At 39.1% G+C, this 17,721-nt stretch overlaps 1 protein-coding gene across 2 annotated transcripts in view; it reads right to left on the bottom strand.

Moving 5' to 3' along the window:
• Window positions 1–307: 307 nt before the first annotated feature.
• opcml (opioid binding protein/cell adhesion molecule-like) overlaps window positions 308–17,721 on the bottom strand; it is a 346,479-nt gene continuing 329,065 nt past the window's right edge. For both annotated transcript variants that reach the window (XM_038708261.1, XM_038708260.1), the window contains 4 exons: window positions 5,311–5,448; window positions 4,679–4,799; window positions 3,531–3,682; window positions 308–3,193 (listed from right to left, as the gene is read on the bottom strand). In XM_038708261.1, coding sequence (XP_038564189.1) covers window positions 3,093–3,193; window positions 3,531–3,682; window positions 4,679–4,799; window positions 5,311–5,448 — 512 coding nt within the window. In that variant the 3' untranslated portion in view covers window positions 308–3,092. The remainder of the gene's footprint in view (window positions 3,194–3,530; window positions 3,683–4,678; window positions 4,800–5,310; window positions 5,449–17,721) is intronic.

The raw sequence follows: 17,721 nt of genomic DNA, 5'->3' as shown, positions 1-17,721 counted from the left end.
AACTTGTGAGAGATCGTATTCATTTTAAAACTCCACCAACACCTGAAAACAATATCTGGCCCATAATCACTACAGCTAACTTTGTCTGCCTGTTCGGTGCTGAGCAGGGAGTGTACAGTAATTTAGAGTTGGTGATAGTTCTCTGTTGGTCTCTGTTTGTCACTTCGAGTGACGTCTTTCACATGAAACACGATCGTTTGATCTGTTGTTAGTATAACAATATTGACCACTGCAGATCTAAATAAAAAACAAGAACTTAAGAATGATGCATGGCATCATAGTCGGAACAAATGATTGGCAACTTGAATTCACATTTAACCAGTTTATGGACATTTTTGCAATCTCTCAATTAAATGATACGATGACTATATACCACAATTGTGACAACTGTATGCTGAACAGTAAGGTCAGAAAACATGTCAAACAAGTTAACAATGCAGCCGTCAATGGGATCATATATTGTAAAAATCAAAAAAAGAAAATATTTCTTTGAAATTGACAAGTGAACTGTGGATACTGCAAACTTTAAAATGCCCAGAGAATTATGCAATAATGAGGATTATAGATGGTATGCATAAATCTAAAATCCTTAAACCATAAAAACAAACTTAACACAAAACAAATAACCAAAAAATTACAACTTACACTGTCATCCATGGTGCCATTATGCAAAAATACACCTTAAATTTCAGTATAAGTTCTTTTTTAATTGGGATTTTAAACAAATTGATTCGAGCATATTGACATCAATACTTATCATCTTAATCTGGGATGGAAAGGGTTACAATAACCCCTAACTTTTGTTTTTTTGGGTCTCTGAATCTCAACTGTCTATATTTTTTTGCAAACCCCTAAAATGTTAAATCACATCCTGTGACAATGTCTTCAGCTGACTGGTTCACCATCATTACAAGCACAACATGTGAGTACAACAAAAGCATTCCCACATACATTAATCTCATCCCTGTTGTTTTGTCTTCAACACACTTCTTACTCATAGGTATGCACATGAGTGAACTGGACAATAGCAGAACATCACATTTCAATCACTTGTGCTTTAACTATATTCTCATCACTGGAAATTTCTGTCCAAGGCAGACTAAAAAATATCCCTTGAAAATGCATCCACCAACCACAGAACACAACAATCACTTCTGCAGTCTTAAGAGCAGCGTATGCTGTTTGTCTTGGGCAAACCAGGTTAAAAGCATACATTCATAACACCTGAAAAAAGCTTCACAGCAGCTACATGGAACATTCATTCAAGTTGACTTTACTGTCCTGCCATTAATAAAATATTCTCGCTTGTGTCATTTGAGGCTTGGATGTGGACTGGAGCTGTGTGCCAGCTTAGTTGAAAATGTCTCCGCAGTTATGCAGAAATTGAAGACATTTTAAATCAAGAACGTTTATCGAGCTTCACTACCACCTCACACACTCTCTGTTTTTTGGTTGACTGGCATCCAATAAACAAAATGTCTGTTTTTATTCTTGTCACCATTATTGTAGAGTGGTAGTGTAGTGCATACTTACACACTGATCACATAACTTGGCAGCAATAAAATATGAAGTTTAGTGTAATAAATAAAGAAAATTCCACAACATTAATTATTAATATCTTACAGAAGAAAATACTGCCTGGACAATCAGAAACACAACAATTAAAAATCTAAACCTCCGTTATGCTAAAACTTGCAAAACACTGGCATGGTACTTTAAGTAGCAATATCTCTTATTATATATATGTTATTGGTGGTGAATTTTCAATGACTGTATGTATTTTCAGAGATATTTTCAAATTTATAATTAAGGTCCTGAGCATCTGTTCTGTCTATTGAACAAAAAAACAAACACACAAAACAAAGACACGATTTCTAATAAACAGCAACTCTTTTGGCCATGTGAATCCCAATAAAAAGCCTCAATTGCATAAAAGTCTAATGGTCAACCAAGGGAATTAGAGGACCACTGTGGCTGCCTGAGAAACCTAAAGGCTATTTATTAAATAAGTTGGTATTTAAACTTTTTTTTGGCAGGGGGGCAACTTGATACCATCAAAGTAAATCATAATAGTTGCAACTTTAAAGCAATACTTTAAAAGCCAAAAATATTATCAGGAGTTTGTGAAAAAAAGTGTTTTACAAATTAACTGCAGCACTTGTCAGTTCAGTGCCATGTTGCTAATTAGACCACCCACTAACCTGACAATTTAATGATGCCAGTAGCACTGCCTGTAGGTTAACAGTACAGTTAAACAAGTTTCAACTCTGAGCATTAGATTCTATTTGTCACCAAAGAGAACAAAGCTGCAAACTGACCAACACTTCTGTCCCAAATGACACTTAACATGACACATAAATGTCATTCAGTACTCAGTATGAATACGCCATGAAGCTGCTATGACACTGTGATTAGATGTTTCGAAAATGCCATTTGATGAGTGTATGCATTTTGAAAAACAGTGCAGGAATTGTCTGTACACGTTTGTACATTTTCTACACACACTACGAAGGAAATAAAAATTTGGATGCACTATGCTGTAGGACTTTGCCTGAGAAATCACGGTGTTCTATTTATTATTCTGAACTGTTTATCATGAAGGATCGGTTATTCTGTTTTGCATACAACTGTAAAAATACAGTAAAATTCAACAATCACATTGCATGTTTTCCTTTTTTGTCATTTACTTAAAAAAGCTTAATGGTATTGTACAGATATTGAACAGGACTTGACACAATAATAATAATCTGAATGTACACTTCAATATTGGGCAATAAACAGTCAACTATCAACAGTTACATGTATTTTTTCTTTTTCCCTTTTCACATACAAAAAGGTTTGGGGAGACACAAACTCAGTAGTTCTACCGTCATCAAATTAGTGCATTATTCAAAATTTCCCTTCCTCGGATTGACGCCTTTCACTCCTGGCGAGCCAACAGAGAACAGACTCCGATGCAAAGCCAGAAAGAAACACAAAGAAAACTAAGGGTGAACCACTGGTGCTCTTGGATTTCCATTCTTCTTAAAGGACTAATAGTCTGTTCTTGCTGTTCAATGCTGAGAGAAGCTTGGAGGGTGTCACATTTCACATCAGAACTTCAGTAGGTAGAGTAAGGTTATAGTCAGCAGGAGGCATACGGAGCAACGGGGCAGCACAGCAGCCCCGTTCACATCATGCATCGCACCGGGACCTGCAGGAGAATAACGCACACCTTCAGGGTTAGCATGTCTAACAGTTCATATCAGTGCTGGAACCAGAGCTTTTGAACTCTTACTAACTGGAATTCAATGTTCATATAGTTTCTTTTCTCAGCCAAATAGGAGCTTTAACTCTGTGCTGCAATTGCCATGGAAACTAGCAAATGGTAGAAATGAAAAGGTGAATGACATACAGTGGGTGACCTTCATATCAGGATTGTTTTTTTATGTGCACAGCTGCTAGCACGCAAGGAATATAACTGACAATACTTCAAACATAGTTAACACTTTTATTCACAAAGCCTTTTACTCTACCATGTATATTCTTACCATAAAGAATTATGCTGGCATTAGTGATTCCCATGGTGTTCATGGCAACACAAGTGTAGTTTCCATAGTCTTCTTCTGAGACATTGAAAAAGACGAGCATTGACTGTTTACCCTGATTCTCTATCTTAACCCCATTTAGTCCATTGAAGAGCCTGTAAGAAAGAGGGGAGCAGTTTCAGTGCAAGAAACTGGAACAGTGCTTTTCTGGAACCCTTTGAGAGGCCATGTGTCTGTGTGCTCAGGCCTTTTGTCAAATCTCAAGCACATGTACAGTACTTAACATTCATATCTGCATGACATAGACAGTACATTTACACCTGTGGGCTGTAAAAAGCAAACATTTTTCATACTAGAGCCAAAACTCTGAACATAGCTGATTGCCTTATTGAAGTAACTGTACATGCATTTCTGCACTTCATCCTTCAGTGCACAGCAACCTTCCTTCGGTTTCACTCATTGCTTTTCCTATTCCTCTGCTACGGTTTCATTGCCTTATTTCATGTTTGCAGACGTCAGTCATTTATTTTATCAGCATCCTCCATCTTTTTGTTCCTGAGGACTGATTTTGTCTTTTGGGGACTGACGAGCAATGCTGCTGTCACCGTCAGGGACCATTTAACAGTGCAACATAGTCTGTGTTTACATCAGTTTACCAGCTCCGGGGCTGATCATAAACTTCTGTCCAGTCTCCAACCTTAAGTTGGAAAAGACTACATTATATCATAATATCCTCTAATCTTCCGAGCCCCCACCCCACTGATATCAACCAATTACAGTGTAAAATAATAATAATAATAATAATATTAGTTGCCTTAGGTGTGGATGACTGTTTTGTAAATTATTTGACTGAAATTTTTTTATGAAAATTATGAATTGTCATAATGTGATTAAAACAGGACATCTTGACCATAGAGAGAAGAAATATTACGGGCATGAAGGATTATCTCATCATATCAAAAGCAGCGTATAATTGAAACAAGGGCATGTGTAAAAAGCCATCAGATATCAAAAAAAGATGATGCTGTCTGGCTTTTTCCAAATAAAGTAAGTCCACACCCTACAGCATAATAGGTGTCTTTGTGTCTGTAATACTGACTTCAAACAATTCCAAGCCTGTAGAAATCACATGACTCAGAAGAGAAACTTGCCTGCGGTCTTCTTTGTACCACTCAAAATCTGCCCTGGGGACAGCAGAGGCTTCACATTGCAGGACTCCTTTTTGTCCAACTGGAGTCCCCGTACTCCTTGCTTTAGAAATGAAGGGAGGATCTATAAAACAAAGTGAAATATGATTTAAAATGGCATTATATGGAAGGCAAAATCACATTGCTTGGTATTGGGCTGCTTCATACTCCTATTTCTAAATATGAACTGACACATTGATGAACAAGCTGCAGCCCGAATACAAACTGGGAAGGAGTTAGTTACATTATTTGGGACGGCATCCAGTGTAATCTTCACTCAATCATGACAAACTATACCTCTTCTGAAGACACAAAGCTACGTGAGTCATCTTTGTAAACAATTCTAAAATCCCAGTAAAACTGCGGCAAAAGTTGTTTATTTTCTAACAAGAGTGCATGTGAGACAAAACAGTAAAACTAAAAGAAAATAAAACTCAAAGTAAAACAATTTGAAATAAAACTTAACACAATCAGGCTTTATTTAAGGATATATCCAAGAGACTGTTATTGTTTATTTTTATGTCCCCCATGCAGTATGTCATGATCATTATGTCCCCCCATATTTCCACCATGAATGTGATAGTTTTGGCCCTTACAATTGACAGTGACTTGCACTGTCCTGACATCAGGGCTTGAGATGTCATTGGAAGCAATGCATTCATATGCTCCTGACTGGTCTTTGGTGATGCCGGTCAGTTCCAGATGTTCCCCCTCCGTCACAAATTTATGAGTGCCTGTGGAGAAGGAAAGAAACAGAGGAAGAAATGCACTGGTAAATAAAGTTCTGATAAATAAGTGACCTGTACTGACCTTGATAGAATTGTCAGTCCACCACTATATCACAATATCTCAACAACTGGATGTATTGTATTGTACTGGGATGTATTGTCATTTAATGTGGTACAAACATTTATGATCTCCAGAGGATGAAGTCTACAGATTTTGGTAATCCAGAGACTTTTTCTTTAGAGCCACCAGCAGGTTTCACTTTCTCCTATACTTTGGTTTATTTACCAAATACCTGCAAAACTGATGACATTCCCATCTGCCTAACATGTACTTTGTGTTTAATGCTAATTAGGAAATTAAGATGATTAACATTGTAAACAATATCTTCTAAATATCAGTTCATTAACATAGTTTTGACCATGTTAGCATTTAAGTGAAAGCATCGCTGTGCCTAAAGCATGCTAGGGTGGCTTTAAACTCTTATTCTTGTTACTCCTACTCTTATGGGACTTGAAAATACAATACACAGCCTCTTCATTTAACAAAAGCTTGTCTCTAAATGCGGTTGTTGTGGTTTGGCCCTAAAATGGGTCAAGCTTTTAAAAAAAAAAAGCCTGGTAAACACATATGGCATCCATACACCCAGTTTGTAAGTCTGCAAAGCTGTAAAGCAGGCTTTCTGGTAAAGATCTGTAGTCCCTAAGCCCAATGTGATGGAATGTCATGTCAATGTCAATGTCAGAGTTGCAGAAGACATTCTATAGTAGTTTTAAACAGGCTTAGTTGTAATACACATGACTAGTGAATTTACTTTGACATGTAAAAGCAGTGCGATACTTCTTTAACCCATGCATATACTACATTTAGTGCTTGGAAAGTAAAAAACTGATCCTTTACCCTGCACAGATATTGTGTGGTACGAGGTAAGTAGTAGAGTAGAAATTGGCTGATTGAATAGACATTATGATACACAATTTGTAAATAAAGTATTGCCTTTGCAGAAACCAGTGGATTCAACCTCTTAAACACAGTTTCACAGATGAGGAAAATCTTGTTATTATCCTTGTCAGAGATCTTAATTTTAGAAAAAGGCCAAAGCAACAGACCATAGTAGCAGTTTTTTCCCTGAAATTGGGATTTACTCTGTTTCCAAATGTATCCAGAGGGCAGACAGCTCAGGGCATGCACTCATTACACAAAGAAAATAAACTAACTGCATCAAAACAAGCCCACTTGAGTAACACCACAAATTACCCCTGAAACTAGCAATGTTAAAAGCGTGTTTTGGTGACAATGAGACCTTAAGCTATTGCTGCGTGGGTGGGAAAATGGATAGGAGCACTAATCCCAATCAGTAGAAATGTCAATCCAGCAATATCTCAACATTAGCATAATATCATTATGTTTTCCAAATCCTCAGCTGCAGACACTGTTGCAGCTGGCTGGGGATTCACTGAAAAGGTTGTGGGCTAGGGATAATCAGCTTGTTGCATATAACTAGGGGAACTGCTAGCACAGGTAATTGCACATTTTCATCATGGATAACTATATTAGGCAGACTGTGGTTGACAAAATGCTGCTGAGCTACTAGCTGGTACTGTGGGACTGATTTAATGATGGCCAAGGGTGGAAGGAAGTTTACTATTAAAGTATAATCTAATTGCATCATTGGTTTTGTCGCACACTGGATTATTAGTTTCTGGATTGCATATATATTGTATATACTATGCCTCAAAAACATACAATTGAAAGGCAAGTTGATGGTATAATAACTAGTAAATGTCTTTAATTCAGACATATTTCTACTTTGATGCTAAACAGATACATATTAATTTTAATAAAATAAACAAATTACTTGAGTCTTCAGTCTAGCAAATTCAATCTAGCAAACAGTTGCTTAAAAAAGAAACATGATACTACATTTCAATATTCTTAAAATCCTAGTTTAGGTCGCAGACCAGCTGATATCAAAAAACATCTTATTATGGTTTCAAATGTTCTATCTCAATATTCCTGATGCAAATGCTTGCTCTCTTATATCATGTTTAAAACGTTCAAAACTGATTCAGAGGGTGCTGCCAGCCTGTAAGTCTGCCAGTTTTTGTCACAACAAATGAAGGCAAGTACTGGTGTGTGGGTTTTTATTAACTTTCAGCTGAATCCCTCTCACCTGACTGCTGAGACTAGATGTGTGTGTGTGTGTGTGTGTGTGTGTGTGTGTGTGTGTGTGTGTGTGTGTGTGTGTGTGTGTTTCAGGGCAACACTTAACAGTAACATGTCAGCATTCAAACAACAGAGCAGAAGTGGATAGAATGCAATGAATACAATATTGATTCCTGTTGAGAAACTTTATCATTACACAGACATTACAGAATGCAAAGCCGAGGCGACAAAATGTGATATAATATAATACCCAGGCATGGTTACAATGTCAGTATTATAATATAAATGCCAATCTAAATTATCCAGATGAATGAATATAAAGATGTCATAATCATCCCATATTACACTGGATGAATCAATATAAAAACAATCGCCATCATCATCAACACCCACATCAGTGGTCTGCAGCGATGGCCATAATTCCAGCACAACATCAGTGTCAGTATAGCTTGACTGGATGACTAATAAGAGAACATTAAAGTACCGGGTGGCAGCCGGCACAAATGAGTGTCTAAAAGCACTCGGCAGAGCACCTCAGCAATATTAGCCATTAGCTTAAGGAGCTCTGCTTCCCAGATGCCACCTGTGCAGCTTTTCTAGAAAGATTACTGAAGTGCAATTACAAGCATTACAGTAGAAAAGACCAATGATAGCAGGAAACGACTTGGTACCATGACAGAAAGCAACAGGTCCTCTTAAGAACAGGTTGTAAAAAGAATCTATTATAACCAAAAAAGGGCAATTTGTTAAAAATGTGACCTTAAACTGACAGAGGCTGATGGGCACCAATTTTAACTTCACAGAGGAAGTAAAGGCTTTTAATTTTAGCTATCAATAGGCTTTGCTTAAATGTAACCTTCAGTAGACAAAAAAAGGCATGCGGTCCATGTTTGTCTTCTAAGCTAGTACAATAGTCTGGTGACTATTGAGATATGATTTCATCTTACTGGAACTGTACCTCAGCTGCACTTTACAACCAGGGGCCAGATCCACCAAATGTACAACATGCAAAATGTGATTTGCAAGCTGCAATCATTTGTGCAATCTGACCCTGCAACCATTTGCAATCTGCATGTAAGCAATGCCTATAAACACTTTAGTAAAATGGGCCCCAGGACTGTACACACATCTTTCATCAAATACAAAAAAATAAAATTTTATCCACAGGTGTCACACTGCAAAGTGGTTACTGGTGCATTACAGAAAAAAGGGCGTAGATTGGAATCCACTGCCCATCAGTGACATGTCTGTGTATAAGCCTGTGATAGACTGCTGACCTACCCATGGTGTGCAAGTAAAGGTGCACATCTTGTAGGATAAATAAAGGTGAAGGTGTTGATGATTACGATAATTCTGAGGTAAATGCAGAGACACGCAGACAGGAGGCCTACATGTCTTATCCAAAAGAAGGCCAAGTGCAGTTTGTGATTCCACAATGTCGGTCATTAAGTTCACCACTTTGGTTCAAACTGAATATCTCAACAATTGTTACAGTAGCTGGATTGCCATGAAATCAGTACATTCATTGTTCTCAGATGATAAATGACGTTGGTTATCCTTTGCACATTTGTCATTTTGTGGATCACGTTATATTTGTGACTTCTCTTCCATTTATGTGTTTATTTGCTAAATGAGTGGGTTAATAATAATAATAATAATAATGATAATACATTTCATTTATATGTATATATCAGAACACTCAAGGTCACCTCACAAAACATAATCAATAAAATTTTCAACAACTATAATTATAGTGCATAAAATCAGGGTACATAAACAATTGGAAACAAAGATTGCTGTGACCTGATAAATAGTGATCACGTGGGATATGCCAGTTTACAAAGATGTGTTTTCAGGTGGGATATAAAATGTTACAGATGTCTGGTGGAAGAGCTGGGGCAGAGCAGCTGAACCCCATGGTGGTCCAACAAGCAGGAGGTACAGTGAGGTGAATAGAAGAAGAAGACCTAAGAGTACGGGTGAGTGTGTTGATATGAAAGAGGTCAGTAAGGTACAGAGGAGTGAGGTTGTGAATGGCCTTGAAGGTCAGGAGCAGAGTCTTGAAATCAATGTGGTATTTAACTGGGGGCGAATTAAGCTGCTAAAGGACAGGAGTAATATGATTATTAGAAGGGGTTCTGGTGATAATCTGGGCAGCAGAGTTCTGAACCAGTTGAAGTTTATGTATGAATTTGAGAGGTAGACCAAAGAAAAGAGAATTACAATAATTAATGCAGGATGTAACCAGTGTGTGAATGAGAATGGCTGTACTAGTGGGTGAGAGAGACAGTCGGAGACGATTAATGTTACGTAAATGGAACTACGCAAACCATAACTCCATTTATCAAAAAGCACACCCATTTCCCTACACTCTACACACAAATCCCTTCATTTCTCATTGCCTACACCTTGTGGTCATTGAGAAAGCACTGACATTCAATATTGTTCACTCAATCAGCACAGGTTGAGCTCAATTAGCACACAACTACCTGGATGGAAAAACAAACAGTCAAAATTGATAACACACCAATCAGAAGCTTCAATAGACAAAAAGACCAGAGTCAGTTCATTCAATTTTGGAACAACAGTAGGATACCAGAGAGGAGGAGGAGGAGGAAGAAGAGGATATGTATGGAGAGGAGTAAAAGGTGAAGGAAGAGGAACAGCAGGAGTTGGAGTGGGATAGGAGGAAGATGAGGAGGTGGAGCAGGAGTAGGGTGGAGGAGGAGGTGAAGAAGGAGGTGGAGAACAAGAATCTGTGGCCTGTCCCAGACCAAAGACAGGACACTGGGGCAGAATAATTTGTTGTTTGGTGTGTTGTACTATACAATACACTAAGGAATAAAAAAATGTGTGTAAATGTTTACATTTGTTATTTCTTTTGTGTTCATCATGTGAAAAGGTTTTTGAGGGGGAGAACCACAAACAACATTACTAATAACCATTTTTTGTACTGTGAGCTTGAAATGAAAGTGTGACCTTTAGAGGAGGGGGAAACTGGCAAGTTGTCAATGACAAAAACTGTCAGATTTATTCAAAGTGGATTTGGTGCCAATGAGGAGAACCTCGGTGTTGTCACTGTCAAATTTGAGGAAGTTGCGGGAGAACCGGGATTGGATTTCTGGCAATCAGAGACGGTGGTGTGTGGGAGAGCTGAGGTAGGTTTGGTGGACAGGTAGAGCTGGGTGTCATCTGCATAGCAGTGGAAATGGATTCTCGTCCTCCACCTCCTTCTCCCCCTCCCTACTCCTCCTCCCTCTACCTCCTCCCCCTCCCTACTCGTCTTCCCTTGTCCTCCTCCTCATCTTCCTTCTATCCCATCTCCTCCTCCAACTCCTACTGTTCCTCTTCCTTCACCTCTTTCACCTCTCCATACTGCTCTTCCTCCTTCTCCTCCTCCTGTTTTCTGGTGTGCTCTACCTCGTATTTCATGTTTCTCTGGATCCATTGTTCCAAAACTGAATGAACTGACTCTGGCCCTTTTATCTATCTATTGAAGATTCTGATTGGCGTGTTATCAATTATGACTGTTTGGGTAGCTGTGTACAAATTGAGCTCAAGCTATGCTGACTTGAGTGAACAATATTGAATGTTAGTGCTTTCTCAATGACCACAAGGTGTAGGCAATGAGAAATGAAGGGATTTTTGTGTAGAGTGTAGGGAAATGGGTGTGCTTTTAGAAAAAATTAGTTATTTTGAAATTGTAGTTCAAAAGCCTGCTGATAGTGTTTAAGCAATTGGGAAAAACTGTCTAATACACCACGTGTTTGGGGCGAAACGCATCAATCTGAAAAACAGGTGAAATATTCGTTGTCAATCTGGGCCTGTGTTTGTTCAGCAGGCACATCCTGCTGGCACAAGCAGAAAAACTGGAACAGACTTTGAATTGGAGGTACTCCCTGTTACCTGGGACTGGTGGTATGTATCATTTGTGTGCACTAATCCATCCAATCCTACATTAGCATGTTTAAATGTGAAGGTCTATCCATTAAGAGGCTACAAAAACAGAAACTCTGGAAGAATGAAGAACAACCCGTAATTACCGTCAACTTCTGTGTGATATCGCACTGGCATCTATTTTCATGCTTGTTTGGGTCTAATCTTTTAGTGTGGAGGACACAAAGGTTTGATGGCAACTACCAGTCGTCATTCAAAGAGTACCTGGACTTAAAAACAAACAGACACAAAAAACATAGTCTATCCTTACTGCAAGCAGTTATTTTATTGAGCAAAACATTTGCTCCAAAAATCAAGAAAATTATTACTTTGATAACTACTTTGAAATAAAAGTAAAAATAGTCTATCCAAGCCATTCAGTATTCAGCGAGAAACATATTGTATTCAGTCAGGGACACAGCTTTAATATTATTTGGACCGTACTGGTCACCCCAGATGTATAGTAAGACTGTGAATGAGTCACTGTAAATTCTATATCATTACCATTGAAGCTTTCATCCAGTGTTCCATTCTTCATGAGGAGAGAGGTAAAGCTTTGAAATACTGTGGGGGGTAAGGAAAACTAACCCTGCCTGTAGTCCATTAATCACACGCATGTAATTGTCAGCATCAATACAGAGCAGCTGCATCCTCAAACAGAGGAACACTCAGATCAATTGAAAGTGTCATTTCTGAATACTAGGTCTGAATTGTCACAGCACAAGAACTCCTGAATACAGAATCTGTGTGTGTGTGTGTTTGTGTGTGTGTGTGTGTGGTGGCAGAGAGGTTTAGCTGTGTATGTGTGTGTGTGTGTGTGTGTGTGTGTGGTGGCAGAGAGGGCTGGTCCTTTTCAGGGAACATGTGGGACAGGACGTCACTTGCCTGAAAAAGACACTTGAGGACACTTGATGTGAAGCAGTGTGTCTTGTGCTGACAGCAGCCAGCAGGTAATTCCAGAGTTTCATGGTTTCTAACCATTTCAGAGCCCTGTGGTCATTCTCTAAGCTGAATTCTGTACCCAGCAGACGATACTTGAAACGGTCTATGGTCCATTTGATGGTCAGACACTCCACCTGCCCTGGTGTCTCCCTCAGGACTGGTTTCCTGCTGACACCGACTACTGGCCTTTTCTCTTCTCCCTCACCTTGCCATCATGTTCCACCAACACTTCTGCCGGAGGCGTCAGTCTGGGTGTTGAAGGGCACACTAAAGTTTAGTTGCATCTGCCACTGTCTTTATCTTTTTTGATGACCTTCATGGACCACCTTCACTCTCCTTTCACTGCTTCCCTTGAGATTGAAAACACTGCCACAATATGGAGGCCAGTGTAGCCATATCCTCTGGCACTATTTGGTCTCAAAGGAGCCAGCTGGGCTCAGGCAATCCTCTTACAGCCCCTTCCTCCTGCACATGCACTGGAAGCAGTTTCCCCAGATCCCACACTAGTTACTTTTTTTTCTTTCCTAGAATGGAAGTGTTTAGAGCATTTATCACACCAAATGCAGAGATAAAGTGTAAGAATAGTAATCACAGTCACAGATGTGACAGTGTCAGGAGAAAAGGCTTTTCAGAGCTCCATTGTACTTACAAATAAAGAAGTTTCAGGCGCTGAAAAACCTTTGGTCAGCAACAAAAACTGTTCAAAGCTGTTCAAATAGTCTTTAAAAACAACTCAAAATAACTTACATGAAAATCGTTATCTCCAAGGAGACATTTTCTTGTTCACTGACAGAGGCACGTAATTGGTAGCACTGATGTAGAACAGAAGCATGTGCTAAGACCGTGGACATGATCACTTCAGGAAGAGGCCCCTTATTTTAAAGGCAAGATGGCTTAAACTGCATGGATGCTTTATGAAGCCTGTACATTAGCTGGAAGCCATGTTTGCTCCTGTTTCTGGGTAGTCTCTACTCTCCTTTATTCCCTTATTCCTCTGCTACATGCAAATGACTGCATATGACACTGCCACATGCCTAATTTAGTGTATGGACAACAGGACTGGGCACAACATCCCTGCACGTCCCATGAGGCTCTAACAATCACCACACTGCTGCAGAGCTGCTGTGATAGCACTAGTCCCATGAGGTCGGGTGCATTACTGCTTTAGCCAGTTTTCGGCTGTTTAATTGTTTGGTGCAGATGTCGCAGGTGAATATTTCTGCAAGCCTGCATTCTTCTGTAAATCAAACTCACAAAAGTAAAACAGCTTGTCTGGCCTGTTGTTTTTTATTGGGGGCTTACTCACCTCAATTATGTAGATTCTGGAAAGAATATTGAGTAAGATCTTTGAGATTGTTATTTGGATTTGTTCAAATCAACAAGGGTTATGGTTTAACCTGTTGATTAGATGCGCTTTGGGGAATTCCATACTATTCCAGCCCTGTCCTCCGTCAGGTTAGCCCAGTATTCTAGGATTTTGATCCATATTGGATGATTCTGCATCTCACATTTTTAAGTCCAAACTCAACATTGGTGCTAATGCAGGAAGCAGTGTGCCCTCTTTGTAACAAGAAAAGAAAGGATGGCTGTAGAGGCTGGGGTGGTGGATTGGTGTGTCTGACTTTAATGCAGGAGATCGGGGGTCGGTTTCACACAGATAGATTTACTATGGCTTTCAACCCTTGCACAAAGCTGTCTAGTTCTTAAAGAGTAACTTAACACCCCTAGAAATCTTGTTTTAGCTGACTTCCAGTGGTTTAACTTCTCACCTTGCTGCAGTGACATTCTGGTGGACTCCAGGACCCAGCAACATCACTGTCACCCATCAATATCAACTGGGCAGAAAAACACTGATTTTCAGCCAGGCGTTAATGTAGCAAACCTACGTATGTCTGCCTTCTTTGTCAATATGTAGTGAAAACGTATTGAAGCAGCAGCAGTTTAATTAACATTCTCTATTATTAACATGTACTTAAAATTTAGCTCAGTTTTACACTAAGCTGTGTCTTGATCAGTCAAGAGATAAATTATCTTTGTGAGGAAATTAATCTGAAATCAGGTAGCAAGTGGTAAAAGGGAACAGCTACGTAAAGTGATTGAAGGTAAGTTAAAGAAAATACATACATGTTCTATAAATTAATGTACATTTGACTCTAAGTTGCAAAGTTGGATTCATTTGTTCTCTGTTCCCTGTATGGGTTATTGATGAAGTCCAAATATCCTCCTGAGTATGGATTAGTGAGGGTCATATAACTTTATTGACTTTCTCTCTGAGTCTTCACAGGGTTAGCTACTTCTTGACTCTTGGCAGACAGCAGCAGAGTGAACAGGCTGTGGCCTCTTAGTATCCTTTGGGCTCTGCGGGCACCGATATCACTGATGCTCGGTAGATGGGTACCAATGATCTTTGAACAGTTTTAATCACCCACTGCTGAGCTCTCTTGTGCCGTGCACATCCCATGCCAGTAGGTGTTGTTTCCAGTCAGGATGCATTCTGTTTCTCCTGTGTAAAAGTTAACAAGAACTTGGCGCACAAATTTAGCCGTCTTAAGATACATAATGCTGGCCACACTAGAGGCAGATTTTAGGTCCAATTTGCACCTCCTGACAATCTTGGTGGTGTTCCTGATTCAAGGCTGGTGGGAACAGATTATCTGCCCAAGATGGCCATGACAGGTTCTCTGTGATGCCGATTTCCTCCAAATATGAAGTCTCATTTGTCTGAAATCCAGCCAATGATGGTGGTGTCATAGGCAGACTTCACAACAGAGTTCTCTTCATGTTGGGGGATGCCGGCTTGGGTGTACAGTGTAAACAGGAGGGGGCTGAACACACAGCCTGGATGGCTCTGGCGTTGAGCACTGGAGTGGAGGAGGTGTCACCACCTATCTGAACTGTCTGGGGTCTGTTTGTGAGGAAGTTCCATATCCAGTGTTGTACTCAAGCCCAAGTGCTGAAATCAACAAACAGCCTTCTGATGTAGGAGTGTTTTTTCTCAAGCTGCGTGAGGGTCCAGACTGAATGGGATGCTGGAGAACCAGTTTCTCAAAGCTCATAGTCAGAATGGCGGTGAGTGCCACAGGGAGGTAGAAAACAATGACAAAACACTGTCACTTTTTAAAATATGTAGTTTTCAGTGGCCATTAGTTGTGCGGTTTAAAAACTGCAACCAGGTGTGTGCTTGTACATGTGCTTCCTTGAGGTCATGAGCAAGTATAATCCAAAACACACCCGCTTTCATACAGAGATCCCAAAATAAACGCGAAAACAGAATAGTAGCTGTTCCATGCAACAGAGAAAACAGTTGTGTTGTTTATTTCTAAATGAGGTTAAGCCCACTGACAAAAAGGCAGTTAAAATTTGATTTATTAATAAGTGATTTCATTGAAAAATATAACCCCTTTAAATTAAGTGTTTTTACACTTTAATTAACAAGTTTAATTAACAATTATAAAAAGTAGTGTTGTAGTACTCCAGACCGGTCTTGGTCTTAAGACCACTTTTTGATGGTCTTGGTCTCGTCTCGGTCTCGACCGCATTTGTACTCAGTCTTGTCTCGGTCTCGGATATGGAGGACTGCAACCAATAACCCTTATTAACGACTGTCACCCCTCCCTGCGATGCTTATGTTGATTTCAGCTCTTAGTGTTTGTATGTGGGTGTTTTAATGGGAATGTGGATCTTTCAGATCAATTTGAGAACTACCTGTGATCTCGTTCCACATTTTATTACGTGCCATGCAATACAGGGAACTGGTCTTGGTCTTGACTCGGTCTTGCCCTCCCTTGGTCTTGGTCTCGACTATGCTCAGCCCCTAAAAGTCTTGGTCTTGTCTCAGTCTCGATAAACTCTGGTCTTGGTCTTGACTTGGTCTCGGTTTGGGCGGTCTTGACTACAACACTAATAAAAAGTAAAGATCTATCCATCTATGTATCTATCTATGGGAAACTACTTTCCACGCCTTCCAGTTAACTCTCACTTTAAATCATTTGAAATGTTATTGCTTAAACAAGTTGATTCTTCAATTATGCACAACTATAAAATAACAGCACAATTTAACAGTATTAAAATCTGACAAAACTACATGTTTTGTGCACTGTGAGAAAGATGAAGATCAACACTGTGTTTTTATAAAATATAAAAATATGTATTTTCACAACGACGTGCTGTCAGAAGAAGTTTTTCACTCGTGTTCCCCGCTCTAATTTGTGCCAATCTGTTCTTATTACACCCAAGAGCCTGTCATTTGGAAACAAAACCATGTATATTTTTGCAGTAAAATGTCTCAACAGGAAGTGTAATTAAAGTAAATAATGGATACAAAAGCTCTCTAGTTGTCTTAGAAACCGGTGGCAACCAAAGCTTACACCTGGGACAGGAGGAATGCAGTATAATAACAGCTGTCAATCCATTACTACTGCAGCTACAGCTATTTACAGCTAGGAAATAAAAGGCAGTTGGGGGTGTTATTCAAATAGAAGACAATGGTTGTGTTTAGTTGACGATTAACTGTCATACAGAAAATTGCAATTGATGATTTAATTGTCTTTTTCTGTTCATTTTACGCCACTATTATACCATAAGCCTAATACCTTATTTTCTCAAATACTGTCTGGGAACAAGTAAAGGCTGACCCCAAACAGACCAGGAGGAAAATAAAGGCTGGATAAACTCCTGTTGCCTCTTATGTAATGTGCATGCCAACTAAGCATAATGGACATTTCAATGGCTTTAATGAAATAAATTCAATATAAAATATGCTATTTCCAACATTTTGTTTTTCTGGATTTCTCATTTTTCAGTAACAGCATAATGCAGTAACTAAAATAAGTGCACTAATCAGACACAGGTATTTAGAAATAAAAGGCCTGTCTATAATATAAGCCTGTTTCATATAAATCACAAATAAATCTCACTCTGCTGCACATTATTTGGAATAGCCTGTTGTGTAGGGTTGGAAAGGATGCTTGGTTTTATTAGTTTATTATACAAAGCTATGTTTCCATCCAAGCATTTTTATGCAAATTATCTACTTAGAAAAGCTGGGTGGAAGCAATTAAACTTGCCGATAAAGAGTTTATGGTTTAAAACTGCCTTAAAATGCCTTTGATTGTGGATTTAATCGAGGTCAGCTTAAATAATCGGGATTGGGAGATCACTTGATAATTGTGAGTGGCCAGTTGTGTGGTATAGTCTTTGATGTGGGATCTATGAAAACGAAAACACATACTTATTTT

Source organism: Micropterus salmoides, unplaced genomic scaffold (assembly GCF_014851395.1).
Source record: "Micropterus salmoides isolate LMB-PRFRI ecotype aquatic unplaced genomic scaffold, ASM1485139v1 Ms_hic_scaffold_9, whole genome shotgun sequence".
In the NCBI taxonomy this organism is placed as follows: Eukaryota; Metazoa; Chordata; class Actinopteri; order Centrarchiformes; family Centrarchidae; genus Micropterus; species Micropterus salmoides.
The sequence above is the reverse complement of the archived record's forward strand: the minus strand, read 5'-3'. Positions and strand labels throughout refer to the sequence as shown.